The sequence below is a fragment of the Nomascus leucogenys genome, chromosome 6 (assembly GCF_006542625.1).
Source record: "Nomascus leucogenys isolate Asia chromosome 6, Asia_NLE_v1, whole genome shotgun sequence".
Classification (NCBI taxonomy): Eukaryota; Metazoa; Chordata; class Mammalia; order Primates; family Hylobatidae; genus Nomascus; species Nomascus leucogenys.
This window is the reverse complement of record NC_044386.1, coordinates 50,467,437-50,484,931: the sequence shown is the minus strand read 5'-3', so window position 1 is coordinate 50,484,931 and position 17,495 is coordinate 50,467,437. Positions and strand designations below refer to the sequence as shown.

The 17,495-nt window shown below is 42.1% G+C and overlaps 1 protein-coding gene across 1 annotated transcript in view; it reads left to right on the top strand.

Moving 5' to 3' along the window:
- The first annotated feature begins 1,860 nt into the window (after positions 1–1,860).
- AP4E1 (adaptor related protein complex 4 subunit epsilon 1) overlaps positions 1,861–17,495 on the top strand; it is a 98,518-nt gene continuing 82,883 nt past the window's right edge. The window contains exons 1-4 of the mRNA XM_003266921.3: positions 1,861–2,099; positions 4,842–4,913; positions 8,553–8,676; positions 17,296–17,369. Coding sequence (XP_003266969.1) covers positions 1,950–2,099; positions 4,842–4,913; positions 8,553–8,676; positions 17,296–17,369 — 420 coding nt within the window. The 5' untranslated portion in view covers positions 1,861–1,949. The remainder of the gene's footprint in view (positions 2,100–4,841; positions 4,914–8,552; positions 8,677–17,295; positions 17,370–17,495) is intronic.

The following is a 17,495-nucleotide window of genomic DNA, read 5'->3' as shown; positions in this document are numbered from 1 at the left end:
GACAAGCTAACAAACTGAACTTTTTTCTTATGTTCCCATATAGGTATTAGAACAACTTCAGGATTTCAAAAAAGTCATTTATTAGGTGACAAGGAGGTTACAGAGATTAGAGCAGGTATAACCGAAGATAGCCTGTAAGTGTAGCTGTAGCTGGTGGGCCGGTTGAGGTTCTGGACTTCGTGGTGCAAAATAATTTTAAAGTCCAAAGTAAAAGCAAGCAAAAGAGTTTACTGCAAAGCGAAAGTACACCCTCACAGCTGATCAGAGCGGGCTGCTCAAAGGTGAGACAGCATGCACTGACACTGGGGAAACTCCCTTTGTAGGAGTCTCACAGGATCATTCATGAAGGGGGGAGAACGGGTGCTGCTATTAAGCATGTTCTCTGGTCTTCTGACACCATGTGCGCTGTGGTTGTATATGCTAGTATATACATTGCATGTCTTATTAGTACCTTAAATCTTCACCCAGGAGTGTTTTTTTATTTTTTTATTTACTTATTTTTTTTTTTTTACTATTATAATGAGTATAATTCAGCCCAAGGGCACAGATCATGGGTTTCTGCGCTTGTGAGTTTGGGGATTTTCCCTTCTGCTCTTCTACCTCTTTGCTACAAAATTTTCTAACCAGGAGCCTGGGATGTGGTTTGTACACTATGTGCTGGTTTGTTCTATTTATTTAGCAAGTTTGTTCCCGTTGAAGGGAGGCTATGACCACCTATCTAACCTACCTCCCAGAAACACACTAGGAGTACTGAGGGCAAACTGCATTAATCTCTGAAAACGCACGTATTTATGCCGTAAACCTACTATCTTCGAAAATTCTAGAAAACACAAGGATACTCCAGCATACATTTTACCAGCTAGTCAATCGTCATCTAGCCTCTTGAAAACTCTGTACACTTCCAACAGAATGAGGGTGAAAACGGCAAATAACATGTAAGAAACGTTATCAATATTGTTTTGACTTTGTGAATTCCCTAGAAGGGTCTCAGCGACCCTGAGGTCACCAGACCACATTTGGAGAGCCATTGTACCAGACTCTGTTCTAGGTAAAAGCTGGGGCAATCGGAATGAATAAAATACTCTCTCTATGGGGAGCTGTTTATGTACTGGCAACTGCGACTTGTTCTAAAGTGGAACAGAACCGAGCGCTGTGAGAGGGTGGGACGTGGAGGCCTATCCTTGCCCGCCGGGCCAGGGGAGTGGACTCCGGGAAGGTGACCTTTCAACTGCGACTTTCTGAGGAGGAGTCGGCAAGGGTGGCCGCCGACCACTTCTCTTTCCCGTCCACCTCCCCAAATCCCAGGAGAAGAGGGGCGGACGGGAAGCTACAGTGGCCGCGAGTCCCCGGCACGCGACGGGCTCTCAACCTGGCACGCCGAATCCTCAGGACAGCCCCGCTATCACGCAACTACTCGGGTGTCCCAAGAGTCGCCAGGGCCGGAGCCGCGCGCGGCGCCGGGGACCCGCGGGAAACCGCCTGTGGGAAGCGGGCGGGTGGCGCGCGGTCCGGGGACAGTGAGAGGCGGCGGATGGGGCGGGGACGTCCCGAAAAAGGCGCATCCAGGGAGACGCAACTCCGGACGCGGTCCCGGGCTACGCGGAGGCGGCAAGTGGGAAAGGGGGACTCTGGGAGACAATGCCTAACAGGGCCAGGCCCCTGGCGGCTTCCTCAGGGTGACTCACAGTTCTGGGGGATCCCGGAACCGCTACCCCGTCGCAAGAAAGAAGGTCTACTTCCGCGCGCAATCTCGGGCGAGCGGCCTTTTCCACCCCCGCGGTCTCTTGCGCCCTCTGGTGGCCCCTCGCGAGAACGACACTGAGTTTGTTCACGCGGGACGCCAATAAAGATTTCTTATTCAAAAAACAGGAAGTGCCTACGGAGGCCGGGTCGGCAGCGGCGGCCGGGCATGAAGCCTCGCGGCTGCGGGATAGCGGGCGGCTGCGGCGATGAGCGACATAGTGGAGAAGACGCTGACGGCGCTGCCGGGGCTCTTTCTGCAGAACCAGCCCGGCGGTGGGCCCGCGGCCGCCAAGGCGTCCTTCTCCTCGAGGCTGGGCAGCCTTGTCCGCAGCATCACCGCCCTCACCTCCAAGCACGTAGGTGCCCGCCGGCCTGGGAGCTTAGGGACATCGCAGTGAGGCCCCCGCGCCAGCAGGCCCTGGCCGGGCGGCGAGACTCCAGGCCTCTGGGGTTAGCCCTCCAGCAGGGCTCAGGGGCTGCTGTGTGGGTTAGTCCTTTCGTCTGCCTGGAAGCTTCACTTTCCTGCTGGGACTGACAGCAGGGAGGCCGTTTCCACAGTTAGTTCTGACACTGACTCTTTGATCTGGGTAACATCTCTGTAACCTCTGACCCTCCATGTGTTTTCTCAACGTTGGCGTGGAAAAGTGCTGATACATAATTCATAGCTTTTTGTTTGTTTGTTTTGAGGATTGGGTGAGATGTCAAGCGTGTGAAAATACCTGGTGCGATGGAGGTGTCAAACATTATTTACCTTCTACAAAGTTTTTTTCCCTACTTAGTTTCCTTCTGTGCTCTGGTGCCTTCACCTGAACAACAGTTCAGATGTCGCATACCTGAAGAGATCCTGTGAGCCTGTTGTCGAATATCTGTGGGGAGCTTGAGGTTCTTGGGTTAGAACAACGTCTTGGGCAAAGAAAAAGTATAGTTCTCTCAAAATGTAAAATTTGCTAAGTCTCTGCCTCAAATGGGTTTTGAAAATGAGCAGTTATAAAAATTCTTAAGCTTTTAAAATTTTTTAATTTTTAATGACGGAGTCTCGCTCTGTCGCCCAGGCTGGAGTGCGATGGTGCGATCTTCGCTCACCGGAGCGTCTGTCTCCCAGGTTCAAGCGATTCTCCTGCCTCAGCCTCCCAAGTAGCTGGGATTACAGGCCTACGCCACTACGCCCGGCTAATTTTTGTATCTTTAGTAGAGACAGGGTTTCGCCATGTTGGGCAGGCTGGTCTCGAACTCCTGACCTCAAGTGTTCGCCCGCTTCGGCCTCCCAAAGTGCTGGGATTACAGGCATGAGCCACCGCCCCGGGCCCCCACAGGCACTCGATGGTTGCACGGATTGTATAGTATACCGATTCACAGCTACAAGGAGTTTATATCTTAAAAAGAGCATGTGTTAATGTCATTATTTGTTCAACAGATGTTTATGGAACAAGGTTTTGTGTTAGACGCAGGAAAATAGAATTAAGCACATTCCCTTTTCCCAAGGAATTGGTCATTTGTTTTGGGCTTAAGACAGGTATAAGCATGACTACAATGCAATATAAGTGCTAAAACAGAAGGAAAGACAGAAAAGAAAGTGCTCTGAAGGTGTAAAAAAAATCATTTTTTGGCAGATCTAATAAGTTAATGCTATCCGGAGAGAACCAGCTTCACATTCCAGAATCATTATTTGTGGGCTTTGTTTTGTTTTGTTTTGTTTTGTTTTGTTTTTGAGATGGAGTCTCACTCTGTCGCCCAGGCTGGAATGCAGTGGTGCAACCTTGGCTCACTGCAACCTCTGCCTTCTGGGTTCAAGTGATTCTCCTGCCTCAGCCTCCCTAGTAGCTGGGATTACAGGCACACGTCACCATATCCGGCTAATTTTTATATTTTTAGTAGAGACAAGGTTTCGCCATGTTGGCCAGGCTGGTCTTGAACTCCTGACCTCAGGTAATCCACCTGCCTTGGCCTCCCAAAGTGCTGGGATTACAGGCGTGAGCCACCACGCCTGGCCATTTGTGGCCTTAATAATGTTGTTTTTCTTAAGGTTTTTGTCCTTTGCTAATTTTTAAGGGATGCTCAATAAAATTTTTTAAAAAGTTATTTTTGGTCTTAAATAGCAGTTTGAAACTGTAGATAGGCATCCACGTGTATCAGTACTTCACTCGTGGCTTTTGAATAGCCATCTGATGAACATGTAATTCAGTGTGTAATTTAAAGGTAGCATGATATTAGCCAAAAAAAAAATGGGGCCAATTTTTTAAGTGCTTAGGGAGATAACATACAATGCAGACAGTAGAAGTGACCACATTGGTATGTGTCTGAGATAGGAAGTTATGGAAAGGATTTGGGGAATGAGCAAAAGACAGGGAAGAAGAATATAGTTTAAGGGAAAAAGACCTATTTCTGGTTCTGCTTTCTTACCCTATTTCTTAATTCCATGAAGACTTTTTACTTCTAAAGGGAAGATGTGAGATGAGACTCTTTTCTTGGGCCAATACATGGAGAATTTCTACTCTCTCTCCACTTTTAATTTTTTTTTTTTTTTTTGAGATGGAGTCTTGCTCTGTTGCTCAGGCTGGAGTGCAGTGGTACGATCTTGGCTCACTGCAACATTCACCTCCTGGGTTCAAGCGATTCTCCTGCCCCTGCCTCAGCCTCTTGAGTATCTGGGATTACAGGATGCCCAGCTAATGTCTGTATTTTTAGTAGGGACGGGGTTTTGCCATGTTGGCCAGGCTGGTCTCAAACTGCTGACCTCAAGTGATTCACTCGCTTTGGCCTCCCAAAGTGCCGGGATTACAGGCATGAGCTGCTGTGCCCGGCCTCCACCTTTAGTTTTTAAAAAAACATTTTCTGCTATTCTACCATTAAGGGGAAGTAACTGAGTAAAGAAAAGAGGAAGGATGGGTTAGCCTGGAAGTATTTATTCTCTCCAGGGATGGTTCTGAGGTTTGGAGAAATGCCTTTAGATAGATTGTAAGCACATAATATTTGTAACTCTCATTTAAAATAATGTTTCTTTTAAATTAAAAGTATTGTAAATTATATTTTTCCCTTTAGATAAATGCTGTTACAGTTTTAAAAGACAGTTAAGCATTTAAATATTTTCACTTTCTCAGGAAGAAGAAAAATTAATCCAGCAGGAACTGAGTAGTCTGAAAGCGACTGTTTCTGCTCCTACTACAACACTGGTAGGTTTGCATAGTCAGTGCCAACACATTTGAATTTGAAACCTAGTCTACTGTGGACTCAATAATGGCATCTAACTGATGATCGGTTGCTAAAATTTGATTTATCATGGTCAAAATGAATTATAGATGGTAGCAACTCATGTTAACTTTAGCCTTTTATTGTTGACTGGTTTGCACCAGAACAAGATTTGCCTATGTGAAGTCAGGGCTAATGTGATGATGATTACATAAATGTGGAGATACTCTTGGGACTCTAGTGCTGATCTGATGTTTTTAATGTTATGTATTTGGCAAAGGTTGGGATTTCAACATGATATTTTCAGACCTGAATTAATATATTGTAGGCATATCTAATTTTATTATTTAAGACCTAGTTGTTTTTAAAGTTTGTTCTACATAATTTGATTTTTCTTTTTTTTTTTTTTTTTTTTTTTTTTTTTTTTTTTTTTTTTTTTTGAGAAGGAGTCTCGCTCTTTCACCCAGGCTGGAGTGCAGTGGCGCGATCTCGGCTCATTGCAGGCTCCGCCCCCCGGGGTTCACGCCATTCTCCTGCCTCAGCCTCCCGCGTAACTGGGACTACAGGCGCCCACCACCTCGCCCGGCTAATTTTTTTTGTATTTTTAGTAGAGACGGGGTTTCACCGTGTTAGCCAGGATGGTCTCGATCTCCTGACCTCGTGATCCGCCCGCCTCGGCCTCCCAAAGTGCTGGGATTACAGGCGTGAGCCACCGCGCCCGGCCATAATTTGATTTTTCAAACAATATTCAGCAACTATTTAATGAATGGTCATTCATTATTATGCAGGCCACTGTGGGGCTGTCCCAGCATAACTAGATTAAAACCCAGTTTGATTTTTTTTTTTTTTTTTTTGAGACAGAGTCTCGCTCTGTTGCCCAGGCTGGAGTGCAGTGGCAGTGGCACGATCTCAGCTCACTGCAACCTCTGCCTCCTGGATTCAACTGATTCTCCTGCCTCAGCCTCCCTAGTAACTGGGACTACAGGTGCCCACCACTATGCCTGGCTAATTTTTGTATTTTTAGTAGAGTTGGGGTTTTCATCATGTTGACCAGGCTGGTCTCGAACTCCTGACCTCAAGTGATCCACCCACCTCGGCCTCCTAAATCAAAGTACTAGGATTACAGGTGTGAGCCACCGTGCCTGGCCTGATTTTTTTTTAAATGAGATTTTGTTTCAAGCAACATTTCTTCAGCAAATATTTGGTAAGTGTCTTCAGTATACAAGCCACTGTGGGAATGTTTTCCCTCTCCGCCAGTAAAAATATCAGGGTGATCATTTTGCATAAGCACATGATCGTGAATTTGAATAACACTTGTAAAGTCTGAGAGAATGAATATATTTTCTTCTGTGGTCATAATAATAGTATGTGGCAAATAAAACTCAAAACATAATCTGATGTATCCGTGTGTATATGTGTATATGTATGTTTGTGTGTATACATGTATGTGTGTCTGTGGCTATGGATAAAATAATTATGCTTCATAGTACTAGATAGAAACGTTAAACAGAAATGGTTTTTGTTTGTTAGATTTCCATTTTTTATGATTGGCATCAGTATATAATTTTCCTTGTTCCAAGGCAGAAACCTGAAGTTGGGCAGAACTAAGATAAATAGGTAGAGATTAGGAAGGCAGAGTTTGAAAGGAAGGTTTTATAACACTATGGCCATCCAACTCTGTGTATATCTTACAGAGTAGTCTGTCCCGGAGCTGTTCATGTAAAGGTTGGTTGTCAGAGAAATTGCAAAGAGAATTCCTGCATTGGGGAATGCACTTTCATCTCTAAAAATAAATGCATGACATGTAATCTCACTTAGATAAAGTTCGTAATGACTTTTGAAAAACTCTGAGATAAAATGTTACAAATCTAGGGTTAAAACTTAATGGCTTAAATGAACACTTTAACTCCTAATTAATGTAGAAGTCTGAAGAGGGACTTCCAGTATTTTTTGTTTATCTTTTGTTTGTTTTCTCAGTATTTTGTAGCTTTTTTTGGGGGGTGGGGTGGGGTGGGAGGATGGAATCTTGCTCTGTTGCCTAGGCTGGAGTGCAATGGCATGATCTTGGCTCACTGCAACCTCTGCCTCTCGGGTTCAAGCGATTCTCCTGCCTCAGCCTCCAGAATAGCTGGGATTAATTACAGGCACAGGCCACCACGCCTGGCTAATTTTTGTATTTTTTTAAATAGAGATGGGGTTTCACCATGTTGGTCAGGCTGGTCTCGAACTCCTGACCTCAGGTGATCTGCCCTCCTTGGCCTCCCAAAGTGCTGGGATTACAGGAGTGAGTCACTGTGCCCAGCTAGTATTTTGTAGTCTTAATTAATGTGTTAATGAATTAACTTTTACTGCTTTAAGCACAAGTGACCTGAGTTAAATCTCATTCCCTTAAGATTTTCCTATGGTTTCTCTTTAAACTCTTTATATTTACATTAAACATTATTATCCTTGCTTTCAAATATTCAATTTTACTGTTTCCTAAGCATTTTGTGATTTAATAGTCCTGTAATATGCTAACCCTAATTAATTTTGGCGTATTAAAATAGTCTATGTGGCCGGGTGTGGTGGCTCACACCTGTAATCCCGGCAATTTGTGGGGCTGAGGTGGGTGGATCATTTGAGGTCAAGAGTTTGAGACCAGCCTGGCCAACATGGTGAAACCCCATCTCTACTAAATATACAAAAATTAGCTGGGCATGGTGGCGTGCGCCTGTGGTCCTGGCTACTCGAGAGTCTGAAGCATGAGAATCGCTTGAACCTGGTAGGTGGAGGCTGTGGTGAGCCGAGATCTTGCCACTGTACTCCAGCCTGGGTGACAGAGCGAGACTCTGTCTCAAAAAAAAAAAAAAAAAAGTCTATGAGCTTTTAGTTATTTTGAAACACATTTTATTTATATATTTTATTTCTGATTAAGATTTTCCATAAATATTGAGAATGCAAATATCTTAGTGATAAATTTTTTAGCATCTCTTAAAAATTTTTGGCTTGCATTGAAGATATTAAAAGACCCCATTAGAAAACTAAATATTATTACAATAGCTATGCCATTAATGAAATCATGCCTCTCAGTTTATAATTGTGAGTTATTAAAAAAGAGTGCCTATAAAGCAAACTATTCCATATTGTACTTAGCACAATAATTCTGAAGAAAATCTAGGTGCAATTTAGTTTTCCAATGTGAAAAATATTTTTGTTACAGAAATTATTACCAACTTGTGGGAATTTTATGGATGTTTTCATTTGACAAAGTCTACTAAAATTATGTGCTGTATTTTAGAAGCCAAGTAAAATGACCATGACGAAATCTTGTGTGAAGACCCCATGCATCACATTATAACCAATTTTTTCACTAGGGGCACATAGAAACAGCTACAGTTGATTTATTTTATAGTAGTGCCACTAACAAAATAGTGACATAATTTTACTGAAAGTAATACTGTTGGTAAGTAAGATTGGGAGCAATTTTTATTTATAAAGTCCGATATTGGGTGATTAATTTGTAATATATATGTTATTTCTTCATTGCCAGGATTGAAGGATCCTCCTTTTAAATTATGAGAACATAGTAAAACAATCTAAATATTCTATTTATTTATACAGCTACTGGATATTTTGCTTTTCAGAAAATGATGAAGGAATGTATGGTGAGACTTATATATTGTGAAATGCTTGGCTATGATGCTTCCTTTGGCTATATTCATGCAATCAAGTTAGCCCAACAAGGAAACCTCTTAGAAAAAAGAGTAGGTATGTATGTGTTTTAAGACTTTGATGCTTTCATGTTGTCCTTGAAGTTCCAACTATTATACAAAATGAATGATGGCAGGTATATAGTATGTTTTTAGAATACTGTATTATAATTTCTAAAACTTTAAAAGATCACACTTCAGAAACTCAAAGCCATTTATAGGAAATCAGTTTTCCTGATTCATAACATTTTGGAGTTAAAGAGAAGACTAAAAATTACTTGGTCTTGTGATGGCGGTTAGATGACTATATGGGTCAGAACTCATTGAACCATACACTTAAATATTTTTTGTATATAAATTATATGTCTATAAAGCTGACTTTTTAAAAATATAAATTATATGTCTATAAAGAGCTCATTTTTTTTTTTTTTGAGACAGGTTCTCTCTGTGTTGCCCAGGCTAGAGTGCAGTGGCGGGATCTCTGCTCACTGCAACCTCTGCCTCCAGGTTCAAGTGATCCTCCTATCTCAGCCCCCTAAGTAGCTGGGACTAAGCTGTGTGCCACCATGCCTGGCTAATTTTTGTGTTTTGTTTTTGTAGAGATGGGGTTTCACTATGTTACCTAGGCTGGTGTTGAACTCCTGGGCTCAAGTGATCCACACGCCTTGGCCTCCCAAAGCGCTGGGATTATAGGCGTGAGCCACTGCACCTGGTTAATAGAGCTGGTATTAAGAAGTCTGTTTAACCTTATTAGTTTAATGGTCAGAAATGCTTCTTTATAGAATAAAACTGAAATTTAATAAAATAATTTTAAATATCTTGTTCTTAGCTTCTCAAATGTTAGCTATGAGGATTAGCAGTGTCTTAAAAAATTTTCTCTATAGTCAATGTTTAGGGCTGTTAGGAAAAATTCTTTTTTTTTTTTTTTTTTTTTTTTTTTTGAGACGGAGTCTCGCTCTGTCGCCCAGGCTAGAGTGCAGTGGCGCAATCTCGGCTCACTGCAAGCTCCGCCTCCCAGGTTCACGCCATTCTCCTGCCTCAGCCTCTCCGAGTAGCTGGGACTACAGGCGCCCGCCACCGCGCCCGGCTAATTTTTTGTATTTTTAGTAGAGACGGGGTTTCACCGTGGTCTCGATCTCCTGACCTCGTGATCCGCCCGCCTCGGCCTCCCAAAGTGCTGGGATTACAAGCGTGAGCCACCGCGCCCGGCCGAAAAATTCTTTTAAGCAATTAAATATTCTATTAATGAATGTTCAGCTTTATATCAGAATCTCAAGAAGGAAGTATTTTAGAATAGTAAAGGGTAGAACATGTTCTTTATTCAGAGAAGTTGATAATGTCATGTCGTTAAGTACTAGCATTATTCATAAGTTATATTGCTCTGTGCTATCAGATGATGGGGTGGAGGTGACAAATGTCTTGGTAAACATTCTGAGACTGAGTGCACACAATATTCCACTTGTGGAACCGCACTCCACCCAAAACACACTTAGATCTTTTAAACTTGTTATATTCTTTCCTCCAAGTAGAATGTCCTCTAGCATTGTTTCTCTCTTTCCATATTCCAAATCAAATTTTATTTCTCCTGTGATCACTCAGGTGGCTCCTACCATCTGTTACCTTTTGTTATCTTTTCATATATTAATGTCTTAGCTCCTGAACTAATTTTAAGATCCCTAAAGGCAGGAATTTTTTTTTCGAGCTTTCAAATTAGTTTTTATTAGTAATTTGCTTTTCTTAAAACTTTGATTTTTCTTAAACATTATACAAATACGGAATGTAAGCTCTTCCAGTCATATTCACGATTTTCAGTTGTCATCCCAAACCTTGAAAATTCACCTGTCCGAATTTTCATATGTCTAAAGTCTTTCTAATGGTGTTGCTCTTTTAGCTTCTGAAAGACTGTATTTGTAGTTTTTTTCTCTTCTTTGGTTTGGTTTTGATCAAAGAAGGAAAACATCAAAAAGGAAATTTCAACCATTGTTGAGCATTTTGAGAAAAGTGAAAACCAACTTCATCCTTTTCGTTTCTAAGGAAAAATGTGTTCGATGTGAATACATTTGGAAATGTTTACAATTCAGTCATAACAAGAGTCAGTGATGGCAGATTTTAGGCAAAAGTCTGGTATTTCTTTGCCTCCCACCCATCTTACCTTTTTATCTCATTTCTTTTACTTTTCTGCTTCTCAATTTCTTTGCTTTCTAATCTTTCCCTTCAACTTTGGGCCATTTTCTCTTATTCCCTTTACATATTAGCTTACAGCAGTTGAGATAACATTGATACCCTTCTTAGAGGTATCTATTTTGTTAAAGACTCTGGAAGACAGATCCAAATAAATTAGCCTTCAATAGTGAAATTTTGTCTTGAGTAGGAAAAATATTTATGAACGGAAAATCTTCTTAGGGATTGTCTGTTTATAAAATTTATTCAATATTCATGGAATTGATACGGTGAGTGCCCACTGTATGCCAGATACTGCAGTTAAACTTACAGATGAATAACTTACATTGCTTCCATTTTGAGGATCCCTGCAATGGCAAGGGAGAGGACAGAGACAAACAGAAATTAATAGTTACAGTACAGGCTGGGTACAGTGGCTCATGCATGTAATCCCAGCACTTTGGGAGGCTGAGGCAGGCGGATTGCTTGAGCTCAGAAGTTGGAGACCAGCCAGGGCAACATAGTGAAATCCCATCTCTACAAAAAATACAAAAATTAGCCAGGCATGGTGGTGTGTACCTGTAGTCCCAGCTACTTGGGAGGTTGAGGTGGGAGGATGGCTTGTGCCCAGGGGGCAGAGGTTGCAGTGAGCTGAGATTGTGCCATTGCACTCCAGCCTGGGCAGCAGAGCCAGAGCGTGTCTCAAAAGAAAAAAAAGTTATAGTATAATGTTGTAATTGCCTTCATGAAGGCATGAACCATGTGTTGTGCTGATATAATCAGGCATACGAATGATCATGGGAACCTTTGTTTCCTTGGTCTCAGACTTTGAAGAGGAGAATATGCTGATTAGATTTTGTCTGACAGTTCTGAAATGAAACTACCTGGGAACCTGTTTAAATATTGCATGGGTAGAGTTTAGTACTTTGCTTTGGTCCTGCCATTTTTGTTTTGGCTTCCTTTGCCATGAAGATGGGCCTTAGTCCTGCTCTTTCTTGTTACTTGGCTGGCTTCCATGTTAGCATAGGCAGGATGTTTTGAAAACAATAGATAGTTAATAAATATTACATAGTTGATGGTAGAATTATTTTGTCCAACTGTTGCTACATTTTGCTTCCTAGACTTACATATAATTTAAAAAATTTTCAATTTTATTTTATTTTTAAAATATGTAAAGCATTATGGCTTACTTTCATCTCTAGCCCCACTACCCATTCTTCCCCTTATCCTCATAGGGAACTATTTTCGTTAGTTTCTGATTAATCTTTCCATTGTTTTATTTTGAAAAAACAAGCAAAAGTTTGTACACACATTCACTCTCTTTTATATAAAAGGCAGCATGTTATCTATACTATCTCTTACTTGAAAGATAGCATACTATATAGATTATTCTATACCTTGTTTTGACATCTTTTTTTTTTTTTTTGAGACGGAGTCTCGCTCTGTCGCCTAGGCTGGAGTGCAGTGGCACAGTCTCGGCTCACTGCAAGCTCCACCTCCCGGGTTCACGCCATTCTCCTGCCTCAGCCTCTCCGAGTAGCTGGGACTACAGGCGCCCACCACCATGCCCGGCTAATTTTTTGTATTTTTAGTAGAGACGGGGTTTCACCGTGGTCTCGATCTCCTGACCTCGTGATCCGCCTGCCTCAGCCTCCCAAAGTGCTGGGATTACAAGCCTGAGCCACCACGCCCGGCCGTTTTGACATCTTTATACTTTTATACAGTTGCATACTTTTTATTGGGTGGATGTACCATAGTTTTTTCAACCACATCCCTTTTGGTGGACATATGGCTTGTTTTTGATTTTGTTGTTGTTGTTGTTCTCATAAATAATGTTGTAATTTGGCCGGGCATGGTGGCTCAGGCCTATAATCCCAGCACTTTGAGAGGCCGAGGCGGGCGGATCACCTGAGGTCAAGAGTTCGAGACCAGCCTGGCAAACATGGCGAAACCCTGTCTCTAGTAAAAATACGAAAAATTAGCCAGGCGTGGCAGTGGGTGCCTGTAGTCCCAGCTACTGGGGAGGCTGAGGCATGAGAATCGCTTGAACCTGGGAGGTGGAAGTTGCAGTGAGCCAAGATCGCGCCACTGCATTCCACCCTGGGTAACAGAGTGAGACCCTGTCTCAAAAAAATAAATAAATAATGTGGCCAGGCACAGTGGCTCACGCCTGTAATCCCAGCACTTTGGGAGGCTGAGGTGGGCAGATCACCTGAGGTCAGGAGTATGAGACCAGCCTGACCAACATGGAGAAACTCTGTCTCTACTAAAAATACAGAATTAGCTGGGCGTGGTGGTGCAAGCCTGTAATCCCAGCTACTTGGAAGGCTGAGGCAGGAGAATCGCTTGAACCTGGGAGGCGGAGGTTGCGGTGAGCTGAGATCGCACCATTGCACTCCAGCCTGGGCTACAAGAGCGAAACTCCATCTCAAAAAATAAATAAATAAATAAATTATGTTGTAATTAATAACCTTTTATGTGTATCATTTTATAGTTATGGATGCTTATCTTAAAGGGGATCTCAGAGTTATTTTTATTGAGACTCATGATCTTTAGGAAAATATTTTCTTGCCAATTAGAGGGACATGTATCTGCAGGCATCAGATGTTTTTAATGTATATTATTGAGTGGTAATCATTTTTTAAAGATACGATTTATGGGGCTGGGCACGGTGGCTAACACCTGTAATGCCAACACTTTGAGAGGCTTAGGTGGGCAGATCACTTGAAGTCAGGAGTTCGAGACCAGCCTGGCCAGCATGGTGAAACCCCGTCTCTACTAAGAATACAAAAATTAGCCTGGTGTGGTGGTACATGCCTGTGGTCCCAGCTACTTGGGAGGCTGGGGTCAGAGGATTGCTTGAACCTGGGAGGCGGAGATTGTGGTAAGCCGAGATTGTGCCACTGCACTCCAGCCTGGGCAACACAGCGATAATATGTCTCAAAAAAAAAAAAAAAAAAAATTTATGCCTTCTTTTTTTTTTTTTGAGACGGAGTCTCTGTCACCCAGGCTGGAGTATGGTGGCGCCATCTCAGTTCACTGCAAACTCCACCTCCTGGGTTCAAGCGATTCTCCTGCCTAAGCCTCTCGAGTAGCTGAGACTACAGGTGTGTGCCACTGTGCCCGGCTAATTTTTTAGTAGAGACGGGGTTTCACCGTGTTAGCCAGGATGGTCTGGAAATCCTGATCTCATGATCCATCTGCCTTGGCCTCCCAAAGTGCTGGGATTACAGGCATGAGCCACCACGCCTGGCCATTTTATGTCTTCTATATGTCTTCACTCTGGTACTGTTTCTCATCCACTCTCCTGAATTTTAAGGCTTGCTTTGGTGCTTTCTCTGATGCAGAATGTCCTTTTATTTGTATTTTCTTTTGAGATGGAGTTTCGCTGTTGCATCCCAAGCTAGAGTGCAATGGCATGATCTCGGCTCACTGCAATCTCTACCTCCCAGGTTCAAGCGATTTTCTTGCCTCAGCCTCCCGAGTAACTGGGATTACAGGTGCCTGCCACCACACCCGGCTAATTTTTTTATTTTTAGTAGAAACAAGGTTTTGCCATGTTAGCCAGGCTGGTCTTGAACTCCTGATCTCCGGTGATCCACCCACCTTGGCCTCCCAAAGTGCTGGGATTACGGGCATGAGCCACCGTGTCCAGCCAGAATGTCTTATTATTATTTTTTTTATGAGTATCATTGAATAAATACTTTTTTTTTTTGTTATTATTTTCTTTTTAGAGATAGGGTCTTGCTACGTTAGCCAGGCTGGTCTCAAACTTCTGGCCTCAAGCAGTCCTCCCACCTTGGCTCCCTAACGTGCTGGAATTATAGGCATGAATAAATAAACTTCAGTGCTCATAAAGTTAGGTGTTAAGTGCTTTATCTTCTGAGATAGTATTTATCTTCATTTTACCTTTTTTTTTTTTTTTTTTTTGAGACAGAGTCTTGTCCTGTCACCCAGGCTGGAGTGCAGTGGCGTGATCTTGGTTCACTGCAACCTTTGCCTCCTGGGTTCAAACGATTCTCATGCCTCAGCCTTCCAAGTAGCTGGGATTACAGGAGAGTGCCACCACGTCTGTCTAATTTTTGTGTTCTTAATAGAGATGAGGTTTCTCACCGTGTTGGCCAGGCTGGTTTCAAACTCCTGACTTCAAGTGATCTGCCCGCCTCAGCCTCCCAAAGTGCTGGGATTCCTGTAAGGTGCCTGGCCATTTATCTTCATTTTAAAGATAAGAAAACTGAGGCTCAGAAAAGTCAAGTAATTTATAGAGCATATGAGCATAAGTCATAGAGCAGATAACTGGAGCCAGAGCCCAAATTTCTATACTCAAAGCTTGTATACCTCATTCTTAGTTATACCAAATATACTTTGTAATCGTAGTTATTATTCTTTGTTTCTCTGAAAATTTTTACATTTTTTGAGTCACAATGTTTTTCCCCCTTTTTTCTGATTGTTGAAACAGTTGGGATGTTATTTATAACAAAGAATTAAGGTTTCATTGAGATGGTCTTTGGATTAGTTTGTTGACCTTGGTATTGGTGACTTGGGAATGGGTGATACCTTAGCTGAGCAGGTGATTTATCAGCAATCTGATAAGACAATCTCTGCTTTAAATGCTTTCTAGGGGCCTGGGTGTGGTGGCTCACTCCTGTAATCCCAGCACTTTGGGAAGCTAAGGTGGGAGGGATCGCTTGAGTCTGGGAGTTTGAGACCAGCCTGGGTAACATAGTGAGACCCTATCTCTACAAAAAAAAAAAAAAAAAATAGCTCGGTGTGATGGTGCACACTTGGTCCCAGCTACTTGGGAGGCTGAGGTGAAGGATTGCTTGAGCTGGGAAGATAGAGGCTGCAGTGAGTTTTGATCGTGCCACTGCCTTCCAACCTGAGTGATGGAGTGAGACTCCGTCTCAGAAAACAAAACAAAACAAATGCTTTCTGGGATTTTCCTCATCTCTTTCTTGGCCTGGGTCAGATTTGTTTCAAGTCTTAAGATTGTGGGAGTAATAGCTCTGCTCCTCTGACCTCTAGTGAAGGTGTTGGAATTGGTTATGCTGCTTGCTACCTCTTGATTGTAAGAATAGTAAGTTTCCGTTTTCTCCTGTTCCGTAGTAGACACAGACAGCATGGATGCTGGGTAATGATGGGTATGGTTAACATTAGAATCCTTGATGAAAGGGGTGAAAGAATTGAGAAGAATGAAAAACAACGAGCATGGAGTCAGGGAATCAGGTCAAGATAGACTATGTGGAGAGGCAGTAAAATATGGGGTTGTTTAAAATATGGACTGACTTCAACTCTCTGGGTTTGAGTCCTGGCTCCACCATGTGATAGGTTGGACCTTGGGAAATTGCCCTTTTTTGGGTCTCTTTTTTTTTTTTTTTTGAGACTGAGTCTTGCTCTGTCGCCTAGGCTGGAGTGCAGTGATGCGATCTCGGCTCACTGCAAGCTCTGCCTCCTGGGTTCACGCCATTCTCCTGCCTCAGCCTCCTGAGTAGCTGGGAATACAGGTGCCCGCCACCGTGCCTGGCTAATTTTTTGTATTTTTAGTAGAGACGGGGTTTCACCGTGTTAGCCAGGATGGTCTTGATCTCCTGACCTCGTGATTCACCCACTTGGCTTCCCAAAGTGCTGGGATTACAGGCGTGAGCCACCACACCCAGTCTTGGGTCTCATTATTATATAGGGATAAAAATGCCTATCTCACTGGGTGGTTGTGAGGATTAAATGAAGTAATGCTTATAAAGTACTTGACCCATAGTGACTGTCTAATTAAAGTGTTAGTTATTATCAACGTGAAGCCTGACAGAAAATTCCTTGGAGTATCTAGATTCTATGTACATGGCATTTGTCATAGTGTTAATATATTTCCTCTATCTTAAAATGTACTTTAAAAATGTTTTAATATTATTGCAATAAAAATGCTTATTTAAGCCAATGAGTATGTTTAATATGGCAGACAGCGTTTCTTTCCTGAATAATTGTTATTCCCTCAATTGAGAAAATAAGGTATTGTGTGTGGCTTAATATATTTAATATATGATTTACATCATGTGGGTTGACATTAGGTGGCTAGCTCACTCAATACAAAGAGCTAGTAACTCACTATTAACTGTAGTGATTAGGGTTTTTTTTTAATTGTAGTGATTAGTTTTTGAATTATATGTTTGGCTATAAAATAGCAATTATAAAATAGAGAATGCTTTGATTGATAATGTAAAGATTTGCACAAAAAAATAGAAGCCATGTCTTCTCAGTGCCATTTACAAGATTTTAAGTTGATACACATAGTGTCTATTCCATTTCTGGACTATCCTATGAAATACATAATTCTGGAAGATTTCAGGGTGAAGAATACCTGAAATCTTCCTTACTGAAGGTTTTTAACCTTATATTTTGCAATTTGTATTTATGTTTACTTGTAACTGGTATCTTTGATACTTACAGGACTGCTTTGTTTAACTTCTTGTGAAAAGTCTATTTTTGGTAGTTAGTAATGAGACTTTTCCCTCAACTTTTATAGGTTATTTGGCTGTTTCCTTATTTCTACATGAAAGTCATGAATTATTGCTTCTCCTTGTGAATACAGTTGTAAAGGTAGTGTATCGTATGTTGGTTAATATGAAGTCATAATTATTGTCAGCACCTGATATTTCTCCTCAGTCATATTCAATTAGATGATATTAGAAGAAAGTGGGCTTGCAGAATGGGCTTAGAAGAATC